The sequence below is a fragment of the Hydra vulgaris genome, chromosome 10 (genome assembly GCF_038396675.1).
Source record: "Hydra vulgaris chromosome 10, alternate assembly HydraT2T_AEP".
NCBI lineage: Eukaryota > Metazoa > Cnidaria > Hydrozoa > Anthoathecata > Hydridae > Hydra > Hydra vulgaris.
Genome location: NC_088929.1, coordinates 6,945,001 through 6,962,500, shown reverse-complemented (window position 1 = coordinate 6,962,500; position 17,500 = coordinate 6,945,001). Strand labels below are relative to the sequence as shown.

Genomic DNA, 17,500 nt, shown 5'->3' with positions numbered 1-17,500 from the left:
TCATGTGGAACACTCTTTAAGTTTTTTTGAAACTGAAGTTGCAACTTATAACATGCATGGACTAGTGCAATTAGCACAAGATGTCTAACAATACGGTCCACTAAACAATGTTTCAGCTTTTCCATTTGAAAATTATTTATTAAGTCTTAAGAAACTTGTAGGAAAACCACAAATATCTTTGCAAAAAATTATAAGAAGGCTCTCAGAACAACAACTTGCAGAGTCAATCAATTGTCAAACTAATAACACAATTTTTTAGTTTAAAAAAAGACAAATTGATGGACCTTTGTTCAATAGTAAAAATATAAATGTGTAGGTTAAAAAAAAATACTTACTTACAAACTAACTCTGTTTCAATGTTTCGCAAGGTGACAATTGTTTTGAAACAAAAAATGCCTTAATAGCTTTTGTTAAAAATGTTATTAAAAGTTGTTGTGGTCAAGTTTATCTGGTGTGCTGCAACTTTGATTGTAATGAGAGATTTCTTAAAGACCCATGCAATTCAGATATCCTTAATATTTTTGTAGCATCATCTTTAACTAAGCTCTTTCATATGTTTCATTATCAGAAAAAACAGAAAAATGTGTTTTAATCTCTTATAAAACTTAATTTAATAATATACCATTGCTGCACAATTTTAGTATGTATATATGGACGTACCACATTAAAGTATTAGTTACTATATAATTAAAATAAAAATCAAATTATATTAAAGTCTTTTATTCATTGTTTGATATATTAAAAGAATTTTATTTATTTTTTATATAAAGAGACTATTAAAGAATTAAAACTCTTTCAACTCAAGTTTTTTTTGTTATAAAAATGATAAAATAGTTTTTTAAGTATCACAAATTATTTGTTTTATTAAAACACTTTTAAATTTACTTAAGCAATTTATCTAAAAAAAAGTAATGCTATAATTATTTATAACTTTTGTTATTACCATAGACAGTCAATTTGTCTAACTTCCTTATTTTTGACTTGTATCAAAAAAATAAAACAGATTTTGTTATTCATCTATATTGGAATTTGTTTTAAAAAAGTGCTTTTAAGGTTCTTAGTTTACTACTAATAATATGAATAATATTAGAATGGAAAAAGTTAAAAAATGAATAATAGAAAATAATTTCAAAATGTTAAAAATATCAAATAAAAAACTAAAGGATCTTGAATTGATATACATAATAAAGCATTTTAATATTAACATGTAAAAATATTTAATTGTATTTTTTTAACAAATAGTTAAAATGCTTGATTTTGAATTCAGAGATTGAATTTTAAGATTTTCGATCAGGAGATAGTTTGTTCCATGAGATAATAGATTGATATTGAACAGATTTATTTCCATATTTATCAGTTTATCAGAATAGTGTTTTGGAATAACTAAGTTTAAGCTACAGATGGAGCGAAGAGGAAGGTGACTATTTGTACTTAAAAGAAATTGTTGAATCAAAGGGAAAGTATTTTGTGATGATAAATCCAAACAAATTGGGAGTAAAGAAATATCACAAGGTCGCCTAATTTTAACATAAAGGAATTAGGTATTGCACATTAAAAAACGGCTGGTTTTCAAATATAGAATGATTTGATGTTTTCTCTTTGCAATTCTTTGTCAAAGTAAAATATCAGACTTAAAGTATGACTTCAAGTTTTAAGTTCGCATTTTGCATTCGGCCCTAAGTTAAAATTATTTTAGAAATACATAAAATTTTAATAAAAGCATTATTTTGCAATAAATAAAATATATTTAACTGTTGTGGTTACATTTAGAAATACTTTCCGCGTATTATCTATAATAACAATTGTTTACGTTCGAAACTTTGCTAAATAAACTTTTTATAATCTTACTCATAATAGATACAGTTTTTTAAAGTTACTTTTACTATTGCTTTAAATAAATTAAGGTTAAATTATAATTTTCAATGTTTATGTACATATTTTAAAGATATTTGTAACAAATACGCAAGGACCTGTTGGAATTCGTATTCCTATATTCATAAAAACTTGTGAGCGAATGCATTTTAAGTTTTAAGATATATTTAACTAAGACAAACATGTTCAATTAAAAACAAATTAGTAAGATTTAATAAAACAAATCATGAAAAAAAAAATAAAAATTGTAAATACTAGAAACTTTTTTAACCTTTCTTATACTATTTTTTATTATTTTCTTATACTATCTTATTGTCTTTTACTTTTAACATAGTTTTAAACTAAATCTAGCTACCGCTAATTCTGATCACGATTTGCAACAATCAATAAAATCAATTTTAATTTCAAATAATATTATTGATAAGAATGATAAACTACTGAACTCAGTGCTCGAAAAGGGAACAACAGGACTACACCATTTCAAGGACGATATTGCACCTAGAGATTTTAAGAACATAGAAGAATCAATTAATAAGTTGTTTACTAGCAGCAGCTCTTGTAAGTTGACTTATTGCTTTCATTGTTTTATACTTAGTTTAATATTATATTTAACAAATACCCAATCACAAGCTGAAATCCGTATGTTTTTGTTTATGGAAACTTGTAAGCGTATGCATTTTAAGTTTTAAGCTATATTTAGGTATGGCTAACGTGTTTAATATAAAAAAAATTAAAGTTTTTAAAAAATCTATCATGATCCAGAATTCTTAATACTGTTTTGTAAATCTAATTTCTAATATTTTTTATAACACAAATTGTTTTTAAAAAATAGTTTTTACCAATGTTTAAAACTATATTTAGGTACCACTAATGATAATCACAATTTGCAACAATCAATAAAATCAATTTTACTTTCAAATAAAATTATTGATGAGAATGATAAACTACTGAACTCAGTGCTCGAAAAGGGAACAACAGGACTAAACCAATTCAGGGACGACATTACACCAAGAGATTTTAGGAAACTGGAAGTATCAATTAATAAGTTGTTTACTAGCAGCAGCTCTTGTAAGTTGAATGATTACTTTCGTTGTTTTTATATATAGTTTAAAATTATACTTAGCAAATACGCAATCACTTATTGGATTCCTTATGTGTGTATTCATGGGAATTTGTGAGCGAATGCATTTTGAGTTTTACGATAAACTTAATTATAGCAAACGAGTTTAATTAAATATTATTTAATAAAGAAATAGTGAAACAAATCATGATAAAAAATGCAATATTCTAGAATTTAAATACTTTTTAACATTTTCTATAATATATATTGTCTCTTACTTTTAACATAGTTTTATACTTAATCTAGCTGCCGCTAATGCTGATCACGATTTGCGACGATCAATAAAATCAATTTTAGTTTCAAATAATATTATTGATGAGAATGATAAACTGCTGAACTCAGTGCTCGAAAAGGGAAAAACAGGACTAAACTATTTCAAGGACGACATTGCACCTAGAGATTTTAAAAACATAGAAGTATCAATTAATAAGTTGTTTTCTAGCAGCAGCTCTTGTAAGTTGAATTATTGCTTTCGTTGTTTTTATACTTAGTTTAAAATTATATTTAACAAATATGCAATCACAAATTGAAATCCGCATGTTTTTGTTAATGGAAACTTGTGAGCGCATGTATTTTAAGTTTTCAGTTTTAAGTTTTATGGCTAACGTGTTAAGTTTTATGGCTAACGTTTTATGGCTAAAAGTACGTTTTATGGCTAAAGTTTTATGGTATTTTAAGTTTTATGGCTAACGTGTTTAATTTAAAAAAAAAAAAAAAAATTTTAAAACTTCTATTATCATCCAGAATACATATATCTATCTTGTAAATCTATTTTCGAATCTTTTCAATAACACAAATTGTTTTTAATAAATAGTTTTTAACATTTTTAAAGCTATATTTAGGTACCACTAATGCTGATCACGATTTGCGACAATCAATAAAATCAATTTTAGATTCAAATAATATTATTGATGAGAATGATAAACTACTGAACTCATTGCTCGAAAAGGGAACAACAGGACTAAACCAATTCAAGGACGACATTACACCAAGAGATTTTAAGAAACTAGAAGTATCAATTAATAAGTTGTTTACTAGCAGCAGCTCTTGTAAGTTGACTTATTGCTTTCATTGTTTTATACTTAGTTTAAAATTATACTTAGCAAATACGCAATCACATTTTGGAATCTTTATTTGTGTATTCATGTGAATTTGTGAGCGAATGCATTTTGAGTTTTAAGATAAACTTAATTGTGGCAAAAGAGTTTAATTAAATATTATTTAATAAAGAGTTAGTGAAACAAATCATGATAAAAAATGCAATATTCTAGAATTTAAATACTTTTTGACATTTCTTGTAATATATATTGTCTCTTACTTTTAACTTAGTTTTATACTTAATCTAGCTGCTACTAATGCTGATCACGATTTGCGACAATCAATAAAATCAATTTTAGTTTCAAATAATGTTATTGATGAGAATGATAAACTACTGAACTCAGTGCTTGAAAAGGGAACAACAGGACTAATCCATTTCAAGGACGACATTACACCAAGAGATTTTAAGAACATAGAAGTATCAATTAATAAGTTGTTTACTAGCAGCAGCTCTTGTAAGTTGAATTATTGCTTTCGTTGTTTTATACTTAGTTTAAAATTATACTTAGCAAATACGCAATCACATATTGGAATCTTTATTTGTGTATTCATGTGAATTTGTGAGCGAATGCATTTTGAGTTTTAAGATAAACTTAATTGTGGCAAAAGAGTTTAATTAAATATTATTTAATAAAGAGTTAGTGAAACAAATCATGATAAAAAATGCAATATTCTAGAATTTAAATACTTTTTGACATTTCTTGTAATATATATTGTCTCTTACTTTTAACATAGTTTTATACTTAATCTAGCTGCTACTAATGCTGATCACGATTTGCGACAATCAATAAAATCAATTTTAGTTTCAAATAATGTTATTGATGAGAATGATAAACTACTGAACTCAGTGCTTGAAAAGGGAACAACAGGACTAATCCATTTCAAGGACGACATTACACCAAGAGATTTTAAGAACATAGAAGTATCAATTAATAAGTTGTTTACTAGCAGCAGCTCTTGTAAGTTGAATTATTGCTTTCGTTGTTTTTATACTTAGTTTAAAATTATATTTAACAAATATGCAATCACAAATTGAAATCCGCATGTTTTTGTTAATGGAAACTTGTGAGCGCATGTATTTTAAGTTTTCAGTTTTAAGTTTTATGGCTAACGTGTTAAGTTTTATGGCTAACGTTTTATGGCTAACGTTTTATGGCTAAAGTTTTATGGTATTTTAAGTTTTATGGCTAACGTGTTTAATTTAAAAAAAAAAAAAAAAATTTAAAACTTCTATTATTATCCAGAATACATATATCTATCTTGTAAATCTATTTTCGAATCTTTTCTATGACACAAATTGTTTTTAATAAATAGTTTTTAACATTTTTAAAACTCTATTTAGGTACCACTAATGCTGATCACGATTTGCGACAATCAATAAAATCAATTTTAGTTTCAAATAATATTATTGATGAGAATGATAAACTACTGAACTCAGTGCTCGAAAAGGGAACAACAGGACTAAACCAATTCAAGGACGACATTACACCAAGAGATTTTAAGAAACTAGAAGTATCAATTAATAAGTTGTTTACTAGCAGCAGCTCTTGTAAGTTGACTTATTGCTTTCATTGTTTTATACTTAGTTTAAAATTATACTTAGCAAATACGCAATCACATTTTGGAATCTTTATTTGTGTATTCATGTGAATTTGTGAGCGAATGCATTTTGAGTTTTAAGATAAACTTAATTGTGGCAAAAGAGTTTAATTAAATATTATTTAATAAAGAGTTAGTGAAACAAATCATGATAAAAAATGCAATATTCTAGAATTTAAATACTTTTTGACATTTCTTGTAATATATATTGTCTCTTACTTTTAACATAGTTTTATACTTAATCTAGCTGCTACTAATGCTGATCACGATTTGCGACAATCAATAAAATCAATTTTAGTTTCAAATAATGTTATTGATGAGAATGATAAACTACTGAACTCAGTGCTTGAAAAGGGAACAACAGGACTAATCCATTTCAAGGACGACATTACACCAAGAGATTTTAAGAACATAGAAGTATCAATTAATAAGTTGTTTACTAGCAGCAGCTCTTGTAAGTTGAATTATTGCTTTCGTTGTTTTTATACTTAGTTTAAAATTATATTTAACAAATATGCAATCACAAATTGAAATCCGCATGTTTTTGTTAATGGAAACGTGTGAGCGCATGTATTTTAAGTTTTCAGTTTTAAGTTTTATGGCTAACGTGTTAAGTTTTATGGCTAACGTTTTATGGCTTACGCTTTATGGCTAAAGTTTTATGGTATTTTAAGTTTTATGGCTAACGTGTTTAATATAAAAAAAAAAAAATTTTAAAACTTCTATTATTATCCAGAATACATATATCTATCTTGTAAATCTATTTTCGAATCTTTTCTATAACACAAATTGTTTTTAATAAATAGTTTTTAACATTTTTAAAACTCTATTTAGGTACCACTAATGCTGATCACGATTTGCGACAATCAATAAAATCAATTTTAGTTTCAAATAATATTATTGATGAGAATGATAAACTACTGAACTCAGTGCTCGAAAAGGGAACAACAGGACTAAACCAATTCAAGGACGACATTACACCAAGAGATTTTAAGAAACTAGAAGTATCAATTAATAAGTTGTTTACTAGCAGCAGCTCTTGTAGGTTGACTTATTGTTTTCATTGTTTTATACTTAGTTTAAAATTATACTTAGCAAATACGCAATCACATATTGGAATCTTTTATTTGTGTATTCATGTGAATTTGTGAGCGAATGCATTTTTAGTTTTAAGATAAACTTAATTGTGGCAAACGAGTTTAATTAAATATTATTTAATAAAGAGTTAGTGAAACAAATCATGATAAAAAATGCAATATTCTAGAATTTAAATACTTTTTGACATTTCTTGTAATATATATTGTCTCTTACTTTAAACATAATTTTATACTTAATCTAGCTGCTGCTAATGCTGATCACGATTTGCGACAATCAATAAAATCAATTTTTGTTTCAAATAACTATATTGATGAGAATGACAAACTACTGAACTCAGTGCTCGAAAAGGGAACAACAGGACTAAACTATTTTAAGGACGACATTGCACCTAGAGATTTTAAGAACATAGAAGAATCAATTAATAAGTTGTTTACTAGCAGCAGCTCTTTTAAGTTGAATTATTGCTTTCGTTGTTTTTATACTTAGTTTAAAATTATATTTAACAAATACTCAATCACAAATTGAAATCCGTATGTTTTTGATTATGGAAACTTGTGAGCGCATGTATTTTAAGTTTTAAGCTATATTTAGGTATGGCTAACGTGTTGAATATAAAAAAAATAATAAAGTTTTTAAAAGTTCTATCATGATCTACAATACATAAATCTATCTTGTAAATCTATTTTCTAATTTTTTTTATAAAACAAATTGTTTTTAAAAAATAGTTTTTAACAATGTTTAAAACTATATCTAGCTACCACTAATGCTAATCACAATTTGCAACAATCAATAAAATCAATTTTACTTTCATATAAAATTATTGATGAGAATAATAAACTACTGAACTCAGTGCTCGAAAAAGGAACAACAGGACTAAACCAATTCAAGGACGACATTACACCAAGAGTTTTTAAGAAACTAGAAGTATCAATTAATAAGTTGCTTGCTAGCAGCAGCTATGGTAAGCTCAAATTTTGCTATGTTTTTAATAATATTGATAAATTGGAAAATTATTAACGAATCGTTTAATTATGTCATTAAGTTGTTGGAACTAAGTTTGTTTGAAATGATGTTTAAGATTCACACAACCACATATGAAAATTTGTATGTTCCTGTCAGTCTTTGAACTCATGCATTTTAAAAATATATTTAAGTTTTATTTAGGTGTGGATTAAGTTTTATATCAAAGAAAGGTTTTTGGAGATTTGATAAACTTAGTCATTAAGTTGTACGAATTTATCGATACAAATATATATTTTTAAATGCAATCTGTTTATTGCGCGATAATGGAGTAAATGGATCGTACAAACTTGATAAGAATAATCCACATAAAATATTCAAAAAATTATAGTTTCAAAATAAAGAGTTTTTAGCCAGCATTACTAAATGTAATTACAACCTATATTTAAATAGCTATCAGGTTTGCTTTAGCAAAGTTAGTGTAGCAAATTTATTACCATTTAAGTTCAAATAGATCAATTTATTAAGTTCTATGCTTATCGGTAACCATTTGCCATATTTATTTTTGATTCAAGGAAATGTTTTTATTATTTTTATATTTTTGTATATATATAGAATATTTATATTTATCTCAATTAGTTAACAGTACTGGCGCAATATTGCGGCAAAATTGTCCACAATATTTGCGCAATGTTATAAACTATATCGCGCCATTATTGCAATGTTAATATTATGCCAATATTGGCCAATATTGGCGCTGCAACATTGCGCCAATATTGTGAAGTTAATTTTGCCTGATATTGGTCAAACAATAATACGCCAATACTATCAAGTCAATATTATGCTTATATTATTGAGTATTTTCGGTTGAAATTTTTGTTATTAAAAACTGATAAAAAAACAAAAATGTCTTTTATAAATTTTTAATAATCAGAATAACTAACAGTTTTCTTGTTAAATGATACTTTAGTACCAGACTGCAATATTCTTTTGAGTTAAACAGAATATAGTCCAGGAAGTGACAAAAATCATCGAACGCTTTAAGAAAAAAAATAACTTTAATTACAAAATTTATATGAAGTCATAAAAAACAGATACAAATGAAGAAAAAGAAAAGATTTAGAGTGCATCAAAACCAAAATATAACAAATAAAACTAAGGCTATTTGAATACAGGCACAGAAAATGTGCATATATATTTATAAAATTACTGCATTAAATTCTCACAATCAGATAGTGGGCAATGGCATTCCCTATATTTCCGATACTTATTTTTTGCTCAATATGTTTTTGATTAGTTGTGGTTCCATTTTTTTATACGTCACCTATATCAAATGCCGTCACCAGAAAGCTGCCAATTTTTTCTCTTATACTTTTTTTAGTAGCGATCTCAAATTGAACGAATACAACAATAAATAAATAAAAAAAATGTAGAAATACCAAACACAACTCTGCTAAATATTAAATTAATATCCTCACAATATAAAATAAAAATGAATAATTTTTCACGAATCAATATTGTAAAACAATTAGCTTATACCAAAATAGTATTTTATTTAAAGGAAATGGGATGTAGAATACAAATATTGTGCATTACCTATGAGGACCTTGCAGGACGGTTTTGTTTCCTTCCATACATTGAGTATGAAAAAGATACTTATTTGGCCATTATCTGTAAGTGGTTTGTAACATCTCTTCCAACTGATGCAAGCAAGTTCATTTAAAATAAAAATAAAATGTAACATAATTTGTAGTAATAATAGTTTAATGGTTCCTCACATTTGTATGTTTTAGAGGGGTTTCCATAACGTGATATTGTTATTAAAATATGACATTATAGATAAGTAAAATTAATTGATTACAAACAGATGCAATTCCAGAAGTCAACCTATTTTCCAGATCAGTACTGATATTTTTCATTAAATTTTTTTAAAGTGATAAAACTAGGAAAAATATAACTTTTGACACAACAGTCCATTTTACATCATCTCTACGAGTTTTAACAGTTAAATCATTACTCCCACCGCATGAATTTTCATCTTCGTTTTCATCGCTACTACTTTCTGAATTGTAAATAAAAGTATTACTTTCATCGTCATCAGAAAGATTATCTTCAACAACATCTGCTTCGTCACTTTTTTTTGTTGAATCTGATTCATCACCACTGTCAATTTCCGAGAGATCTTGTAATATGAACAAACACTGTTGCGCCGACACACGTTTTGGGCGTTGATGTGTAACTGATTGGTCAATTGAAAGAGGATGTGCTGCAACAGAAGTTTTTGATGATGAAGCACCTTCAGCGTTTGCTGAGCTTGAGCGTTTCATTATAATACAAATATCTATTATTATACTTTACCACAAGTCAGTATAGTAGTGAGTTTCATACAGTAAATCAGTAATACTAGTGTACTTGTGGTGGCAGCATATTTATACCAAATATGTGGAAACAATATCTTCTTTTATTCACTAACATTTTCATTTTTTTGTTCGGTTTAAATTATCTGTATAAATATGCTGGTAATCCAGATTTAGGCAAACCATGCTACAAAAATTCTACTTAGAGTAAAATGCGCCGTAATTTGGGCATAAATCTTATGTATATATATGTACGGTGAAAGAAATTTATATATTTTATATAATTTACATCAAAATTAACAGTTTTAACTGTTAGTTTCATACACTTTAACAAGAAAATAAGTCTAAATGCATATAAATATTAAGTTGGATCAATTGATCCACTTTGGGGTTTCTAGGTATATAAAAAACCTGGGGCTTCTAGTGTTAATCTGTCCTGTATGATAAGATTACTTTTACCTTGTTGCGAGACCAATTGCATAAATTATTCTTTTAATTTATTTTGAGTCATTTTAAGGGATTGTTTGCACCATTTCGTAAAACTCAGACACTGTGTAAAGATCAATATCTTTCTCGAGTTTTAAACATGCTGCATTAAAGACAGTAAGTTTTTCTGTTGAAGTGAGTCTTCCAGAGCTTTATGTAGTAATAAATAAATTATTGATTGTAATTTTTTGCACAAAGCAGGCGTGTTTTATTCAGAGGGAATAATCATTTTTTGTAACTTTTTTTTAAAAAAAAAAAAAAAAAGTAACACACTATAAAATAAAATAAAAAATTGATGTTCGAAAGAATTCTAACGGAACGGGGAATACAGATGAAACACAAATATCAACAAACGTTGCTCGCGATATTTTTCTTGATTTGTTTTCAAAACAGCAGAAAGATACTTTTAAGCTTTTTCAGTAGTAACCTAAAAATAACTAACGATAAAATAAATAAGCTACTTAATGAAATACATAAATCAAAACAAATTTGCGACTCTTCAAAAAAAGAAAACGAAAAGGTAACACTTAACTTAAAGAAATTACCGAGAGAGTAAGAATCCTAGAAAAGACAAATATCGTAGGAAGCCTAACAGTTACTTAAGACATCCAAGAAAAAAAGCTAAGAGAATTAGAAAAGAAAATTAAAAACAAAAACAGTAGCGGTGAAGAGGAAAAGAATAAATTACGACAGCTAGAAGATAAACTCAAAAGGAATAATCTTTGCATCGACGGGCTTCCCGAAAACGATCAAGAAACCTGGAATTAAACTTAAAAAAAATTATCATTTTTATTTGAAAACGAATTAAATATTATGAACGTTGATATCGAGAGGGCTCGCAGAGTTGGAAAAAAAGAAGAAATCAAAACTAGAACAATTTTTGTTAAAATTCTACATTACAAAGACAAAATAAAAGTACTACATTCATCTAATCGACTTTAAGGATCAGGCATAGATATATATATATCGACGAAGACCTCTCTTTTGAAACAATGGTCATAAGGAAAAAACTTGTAGAAGAAATGAAGATACATAGAAAATATGTTAAATATTCTTTTATAAAATTTGATAAACTTGTAGTTAGAGAATTTAGGAAAAATAAAGCGAGTGCATATTTACTTTACCATTTATATTTAGAACATTCTTTTTTTTTTTCCCTCATCATTATTTATCTTATTATCATTATTTTTTTTATTATTGTTATTAATTTTTTTTTTTTTTTTTTTTCAGTAAAATAAAAATTTGACAGTTTTTTCTATGAATAAAGATAACGTTATGCTTAACGCAGAATTTAATTTATTACAAAATAAAAAATAGGATACTTCTAGATATGCATTCTGACCCGGATATTAAATTTTGTAGCAATAACAATATAGTATTTCAAAATATTAATACTTTATATTATGACCCTAAATATGAAAGTATAATGCAAGGACTTGATGCAAATTCATTTTCAACTTTGCATTTAAATATTTGGAGTTCAAAAACTTTTAAATTATTTAAACAATTTTTATGGGAGGTTAAATTTAGTTTTTAAATTATTTGTCTCAGCAAGACATGGTGTACTGATGGACTTGTCGAGACAAATATAAATTTTTAGCTAACAAATTATAAAGTGATTCATCAATTTAGAGAGTCTGGGAAGAAAGGAGGGGGTTTGTGTGTATTTATAAGTAATTCTTTGTCATACAAGCTAAAGAAAGATTTTTGCTCAACCACTAATGATTGCGATTCACTATGTGTGGAAATAATAAATAAAACCATAAAAAGCATTATCATCCAAGTTTTATACAGACCACCTTCCGGCTCAATAAAACATTTCGAAAATCATAGTAAAAACATAGTAAATCAAGTAAAAATAAAAGCATTTTTTTTTGTAGGTGGTTTTAACCTTGACCTAAACATGAGTCATTTAAATAAAAATTTAAATAATTTCTTTAACGTCATTTATCAGAAAGGCTATATTGCACTTATTAATAAACCCACAAGAATAACAAGAGTAAGCGCAACAATTATTGATCAAATAATCCCCAATGAACTCAAATCAAAAATCAAAACAGGAATATTTCATTTCAAATCATTTCCCTGTATTTCTTATGTCACAAAAATTTGATAATATTTATGCACAAAAAGTTAAAAAAAATACGCGAAATATAAATGAAAAATCCACGAAAAATTTACTGTAGTTACAAATTGTGTAAAAAAAAACATTAAATTAATGGATAAGGCCTGGAATTATAAAGTCGTCAAAAAAAAAGCAACAACTGTATAATAAGTTTTTCAGAAAAAAAACTTTCAAGAATGAAACTAATTACAAATATTATAAAAGTGTTTCTGAGATGGTTATTAAAAAGTCAAAGATACTATACCGTTCATAAAACAAAACATAAAAATAATCCAAAAAATGCTTGGAACATAATTAAGAAGGTAATTGGTACAAAACAAACTGACGGAAATAGTCTTTCTTCAAATCTAAACATTGAAAATAAAACTAGTACAAATAAATCTTTAATTGCTGAAACACTTAATCAATATTTTTTCAGTGTAGGTTCCACTTTTGGCTCAAAAATAGAAACTACTGAAGTAAACTTTGAGTCATATTTTACTTCTAATTAGACCTCTGAGATGGATAATTATGAAATTACTAAAAAGGAACTCTTAGATGCAGTATATCTTTTAAAACTAAACAAAAGTGTGGGGTACGATAATGTTTGTAGTAACGTAATTAAAAAATTGATAAAATACTTAACAATCCCTCTTTTATATGTTTTTAATCTATCTTTAAAATTAGGTATTTATCCGAAGAAACTTAAAATTGCGAGGGTAATACCTATTTTCAAATCAGAAGACATTTCTAATCCTGAAAATTACAAACCAATTTCAATTCTTCCTTGCTTCTCGAAAGTCTTAGAGCAAATTATGTATAACTTATTTTCAACTTTTCTAAATATTATTAGTATTCTATATAATAAACAGTTTGGATTTCAGCCAGAGTATTCAACTGACCATGCCATTATTTATACTGTTCACGATATATTTAAAGCATTTGACGATAGTAAGTTTACCCTCGGAGTTTTTATAGATCTTAGTAAGGCCAATACAGTAGACCATACCATTCTCATAAAAAAACTTGAATGTTATGGAATTAAAAGCACATATTTAGAACGAATCAAAAGTTATCTAAGCAATAGAAAACAATTTATTACAGAAAAAGAAGGAAAAACTGAATACTTGACTAAAACTTGCGGTGTTCCCCAAGGCTCAATTCTGGGTCCACTGTTATTCCTTATTTATGTAAATAAATTCCATAAGTTTCCAAACATTTTTAATTCAGTTTTATTTGCAGATGACACGAAGTTATTTTATTTTAATGGAGATGTCAACCTTTTATTTAAAATAGCATACAAGGAATTTTTAAATATAGCGGAATCGTTTAATGCGAACAAATTGTCCTTATATTTAAATAAAACTAAATATACATATTTTTCTAGATTTCACTATAAAGAAAATATTCCATTAAAAATTCCTGATCTTTATATTGGTAACTCTAAAATAATTAGTCATTATTAAAGTTTTTAGGAGCGATACTTACGAAAACTTGACATGGAGGAAACACATAAGACCGTTAGAAGATAAAATTTCAAAAGTTATTGGTATTCTATACAAAGCTATATAATTAATAAACCTAAACTGTTTAAAAATCCTATACTTATCCCTCATGCATTGTTATATAAACAATGCAAATATTGCATGGTGCAGCTCTAATATAAGTAAAGTTAAAAAATTTCTTAGTCGACAAAAACACGCTGTTAGAATTATTTCAGGTGCAGGTCGTTTTACACATTCTAAATAACTATTTAAAAATCATTACATACTTAATGTTTTTCAGTTGAACCTTTATCAAGTTCTTATATTTATGCACAAGTTTCATAACAAAGTAACTCCTATAATATTTAATACACTTTTCAATAAAATTAACCACGAGTATCCTACAAGATTTTCAAATTACAATTATTAGCAACTTAAAATGCACTATTTGGTTACTAAATTTTTTATTGCCATCAGAGGTCCTAAGTATGGAACACTTTGTTAACTAACCAGCTGAAAAAAAGTTCTTCGCTTTCTTTATTCAAACAAAAACTAAAACAAAAAATTTTTAACGATGTTAATGAGTTAAATTCTTATTAAGATCCTTTTTTTCGTTTTTTTTTTTCTTTTATAACAACTATCTTATTAACTGATCCTTAATTTAAATTTTCTTTAAATTCTCCTATTAACTTATTTTTTATTTTTAGGTGTAATTATTATTATTATTATTTTTGTTTTTTATCTTTTTTTTACGATTTTCTTTTGATTATAGATTAGTTACTGATGTTAACATACATGTAAAACTTGAATTTATTTTTATATGGTACAAAGTAATTTTATGTTTACGTTTTAATGATTGTACACGCTTGTTATGAAAGCACGTCGGGGCGTAGTGATAAGGCAATTATTGTCTTCTTTTAGCCCCGGTCATGTTAACTTTATTTATATAAAACAACATTGTATTCTTTTTTTAATGACGAAATAAATAAATTTCAATAAATATACATCTATATATATATATATATATATATATATATATATATATATATATATATATATATATATATATATATATATATATATATATATATATATATATATATATATATATATATATATATATATATATAAATGGCTATTCAAACATAAGTTTTTTGCAGTATTTAGAACTAAAATTTTTAACTTTATATTTCATTTGAACAGCATTTAATGACTGCATATTTAATTACATACGCATATTTTTTAGGGCATGCTTCACAACATGCCCTAAAAAACTAAAATGAAAGCCTGTGAGATCTATTTGAAGTTTTTATTATAAATAAAATACCTTTGTTTTTACAATGGTTTTACAATTTAAAACATCTTAAAACTTTTTTTGAAAAGTGCACTCTATTATTATGCGCTTTAAAATTTACAACTGAACTCCTAGCAGGTCGAGGCCTTCAAGAGGGAGGGTCTGAAAACTTCTTTAGAGTTTTCAGTGCTATCAGTATCGGTTGCATGTTATTATTCGAGGAGAACGTGATGTTCAACCTAACTTGGTAATTATCAATGCTAATACTTCTTTTTGGTCTGAGTTAAAAAGATTGAGATGTGATTATCTTCAAGGGATCCGCAGCTCAAAAACAGTATTCAAAAGAGGGTAATCGTCCATTCTTCGTTGGAGTGGAGTAGCTAGAAATCATTGGAGGAAACTCATAGATCGCGTGAAGCAGCATCAAATCAGCCTATTGCACCAAAAGTTTTACATGAACTGGAAAGAGGCAGACATTCGTCTTACCAACTCCATTGTTATATATTTAGAACTCCAGGGTGATATCTAAAACCTAGGGTGATATCTACTTCACAATCTTATTCAATGGTACCTCTAATATATTTCACACTGAGCAGATAGTCTTTGTTATTTGGTTTTTCCTCTATGAAAGGGAAAAGAGTTGCTGGCAAATCAAATAACGACTCTTTAGTGTTGAAGCTTGCGAGAGGAAGAAAAGAGTTGATATAGCTAAGCTTATCTTTGATATGATTTTAAGGCTTGAATACTTGATACTGTTGCAGTTAGGGACATGATAATGGATTCATTATGTCAGGTGCTTTCAAGGGAGCTCAAGCCTTATTAAAGCAAAATTATTCAGAAGCTCTGTGCGTTACCTGTAGCACTCACAGTCTGAATTTGACTGTTGTGCACGCAATTGAATTATTTAGATTAAAGTATGCTTTGAGAATGTCAATTCTTGGTACGTATTTTTTAGAGTAAGTCTTGCCCGATAGAGATCTTCACTTTAGCAACTGGGATTTTGCTGCATAGATTTTTTATGACAAGATAGGGCTCTTGTACCAACTTGATTGAACCACTTGTCAAAAGGCTGAGAAAAATATTGGCAGCTCTTAAACATGCTAAGGAAAACCTGAATCGGACCAGTGATCAGTACAGCTAAGCATGAAACTTAAAAACAATAATTATCATCTTTTAAATTTGTATTACTAGTTTTGAGACAAAACCCTTATTGCTATTAACATCATTAGTCGTCTTGTACAATTTGAAGCCATTACCATTGATGACGAGCTACGTTTGATTAAACAGGTACTGGAAGATGTAAAAGGGATTAGGGGTTCTTGGTCGCAAATTTTCCAAGATGTTGTAGCTGTAGCTGGATTGCTAGGATTCAAAACTGAATTTGCTTCTAAAAGAAAGCTTAGAATAAAGCGCTTCACGATATGACACCAAACACAGCTCATTTTCACGACAGCCTAACTAATGAATTCAAAGTGAACGTTTTTAAATTTAATTTAGACGGTCATTCTAAATTAAAGCTAAAAATGTTTACTTTGAATTCTTTTGTTTGGGATATTTAGAGATGGTCTGTCTAAATTAAAATCCTGAATCAATCCAGTAGACTGATTCTAGGTATGAGGCAAGTAGGATAGTATGCAATATACTTTCATTTTCTCTATCTGGTTGAATAAAGATGATCTTTCCGTTTAAAATAAAGCTTGAGAAGTTGTACGGTTTTATCCGAGAGGTGTGAAAGAGAATCTCATTAAAGAAGTTCGTCATTTTAAAAATGGCAAAACAATATTCAAGAAAGAAAATCTAATGCAGCTACTCAATCAAATCTTTGATAAGATGCTTGATCTCCTTTTTCCATACATTTGCGTCATACATTGGATTTTCAACACTAATCTTGAGTCATTTGCTTAGGGTAAACGATCTTTTAGTAGACAAAAAAATTTTAGAAAATCTCTCGGTTCGAACATGGTCTAGGATCGCATGGCTGATACTTAAAAATGTGAAAAACATAGTGAACATTGAACAATATCATCG

The 17,500-nt window shown here is 27.1% G+C and overlaps 1 protein-coding gene across 1 annotated transcript in view; it reads left to right on the top strand.

Annotated features, from left to right (window-relative positions):
- The window catches only part of LOC136086084 (uncharacterized), a 9,189-nt gene extending 1,227 nt beyond the window's left edge, over positions 1–7,962 (top strand). Inside the window, exons 4-14 of the mRNA XM_065808354.1 lie at positions 2,224–2,430; positions 2,734–2,940; positions 3,239–3,445; positions 3,835–4,041; positions 4,339–4,545; positions 4,843–5,049; positions 5,433–5,639; positions 5,937–6,143; positions 6,524–6,730; positions 7,542–7,748; positions 7,952–7,962. Of these exons, the coding sequence (XP_065664426.1) occupies positions 2,224–2,430; positions 2,734–2,940; positions 3,239–3,445; positions 3,835–4,041; positions 4,339–4,545; positions 4,843–5,049; positions 5,433–5,639; positions 5,937–6,143; positions 6,524–6,730; positions 7,542–7,748; positions 7,952–7,962 (2,081 nt within the window). The remainder of the gene's footprint in view (positions 1–2,223; positions 2,431–2,733; positions 2,941–3,238; positions 3,446–3,834; positions 4,042–4,338; positions 4,546–4,842; positions 5,050–5,432; positions 5,640–5,936; positions 6,144–6,523; positions 6,731–7,541; positions 7,749–7,951) is intronic.
- Positions 7,963–17,500: the final 9,538 nt, after the last annotated feature.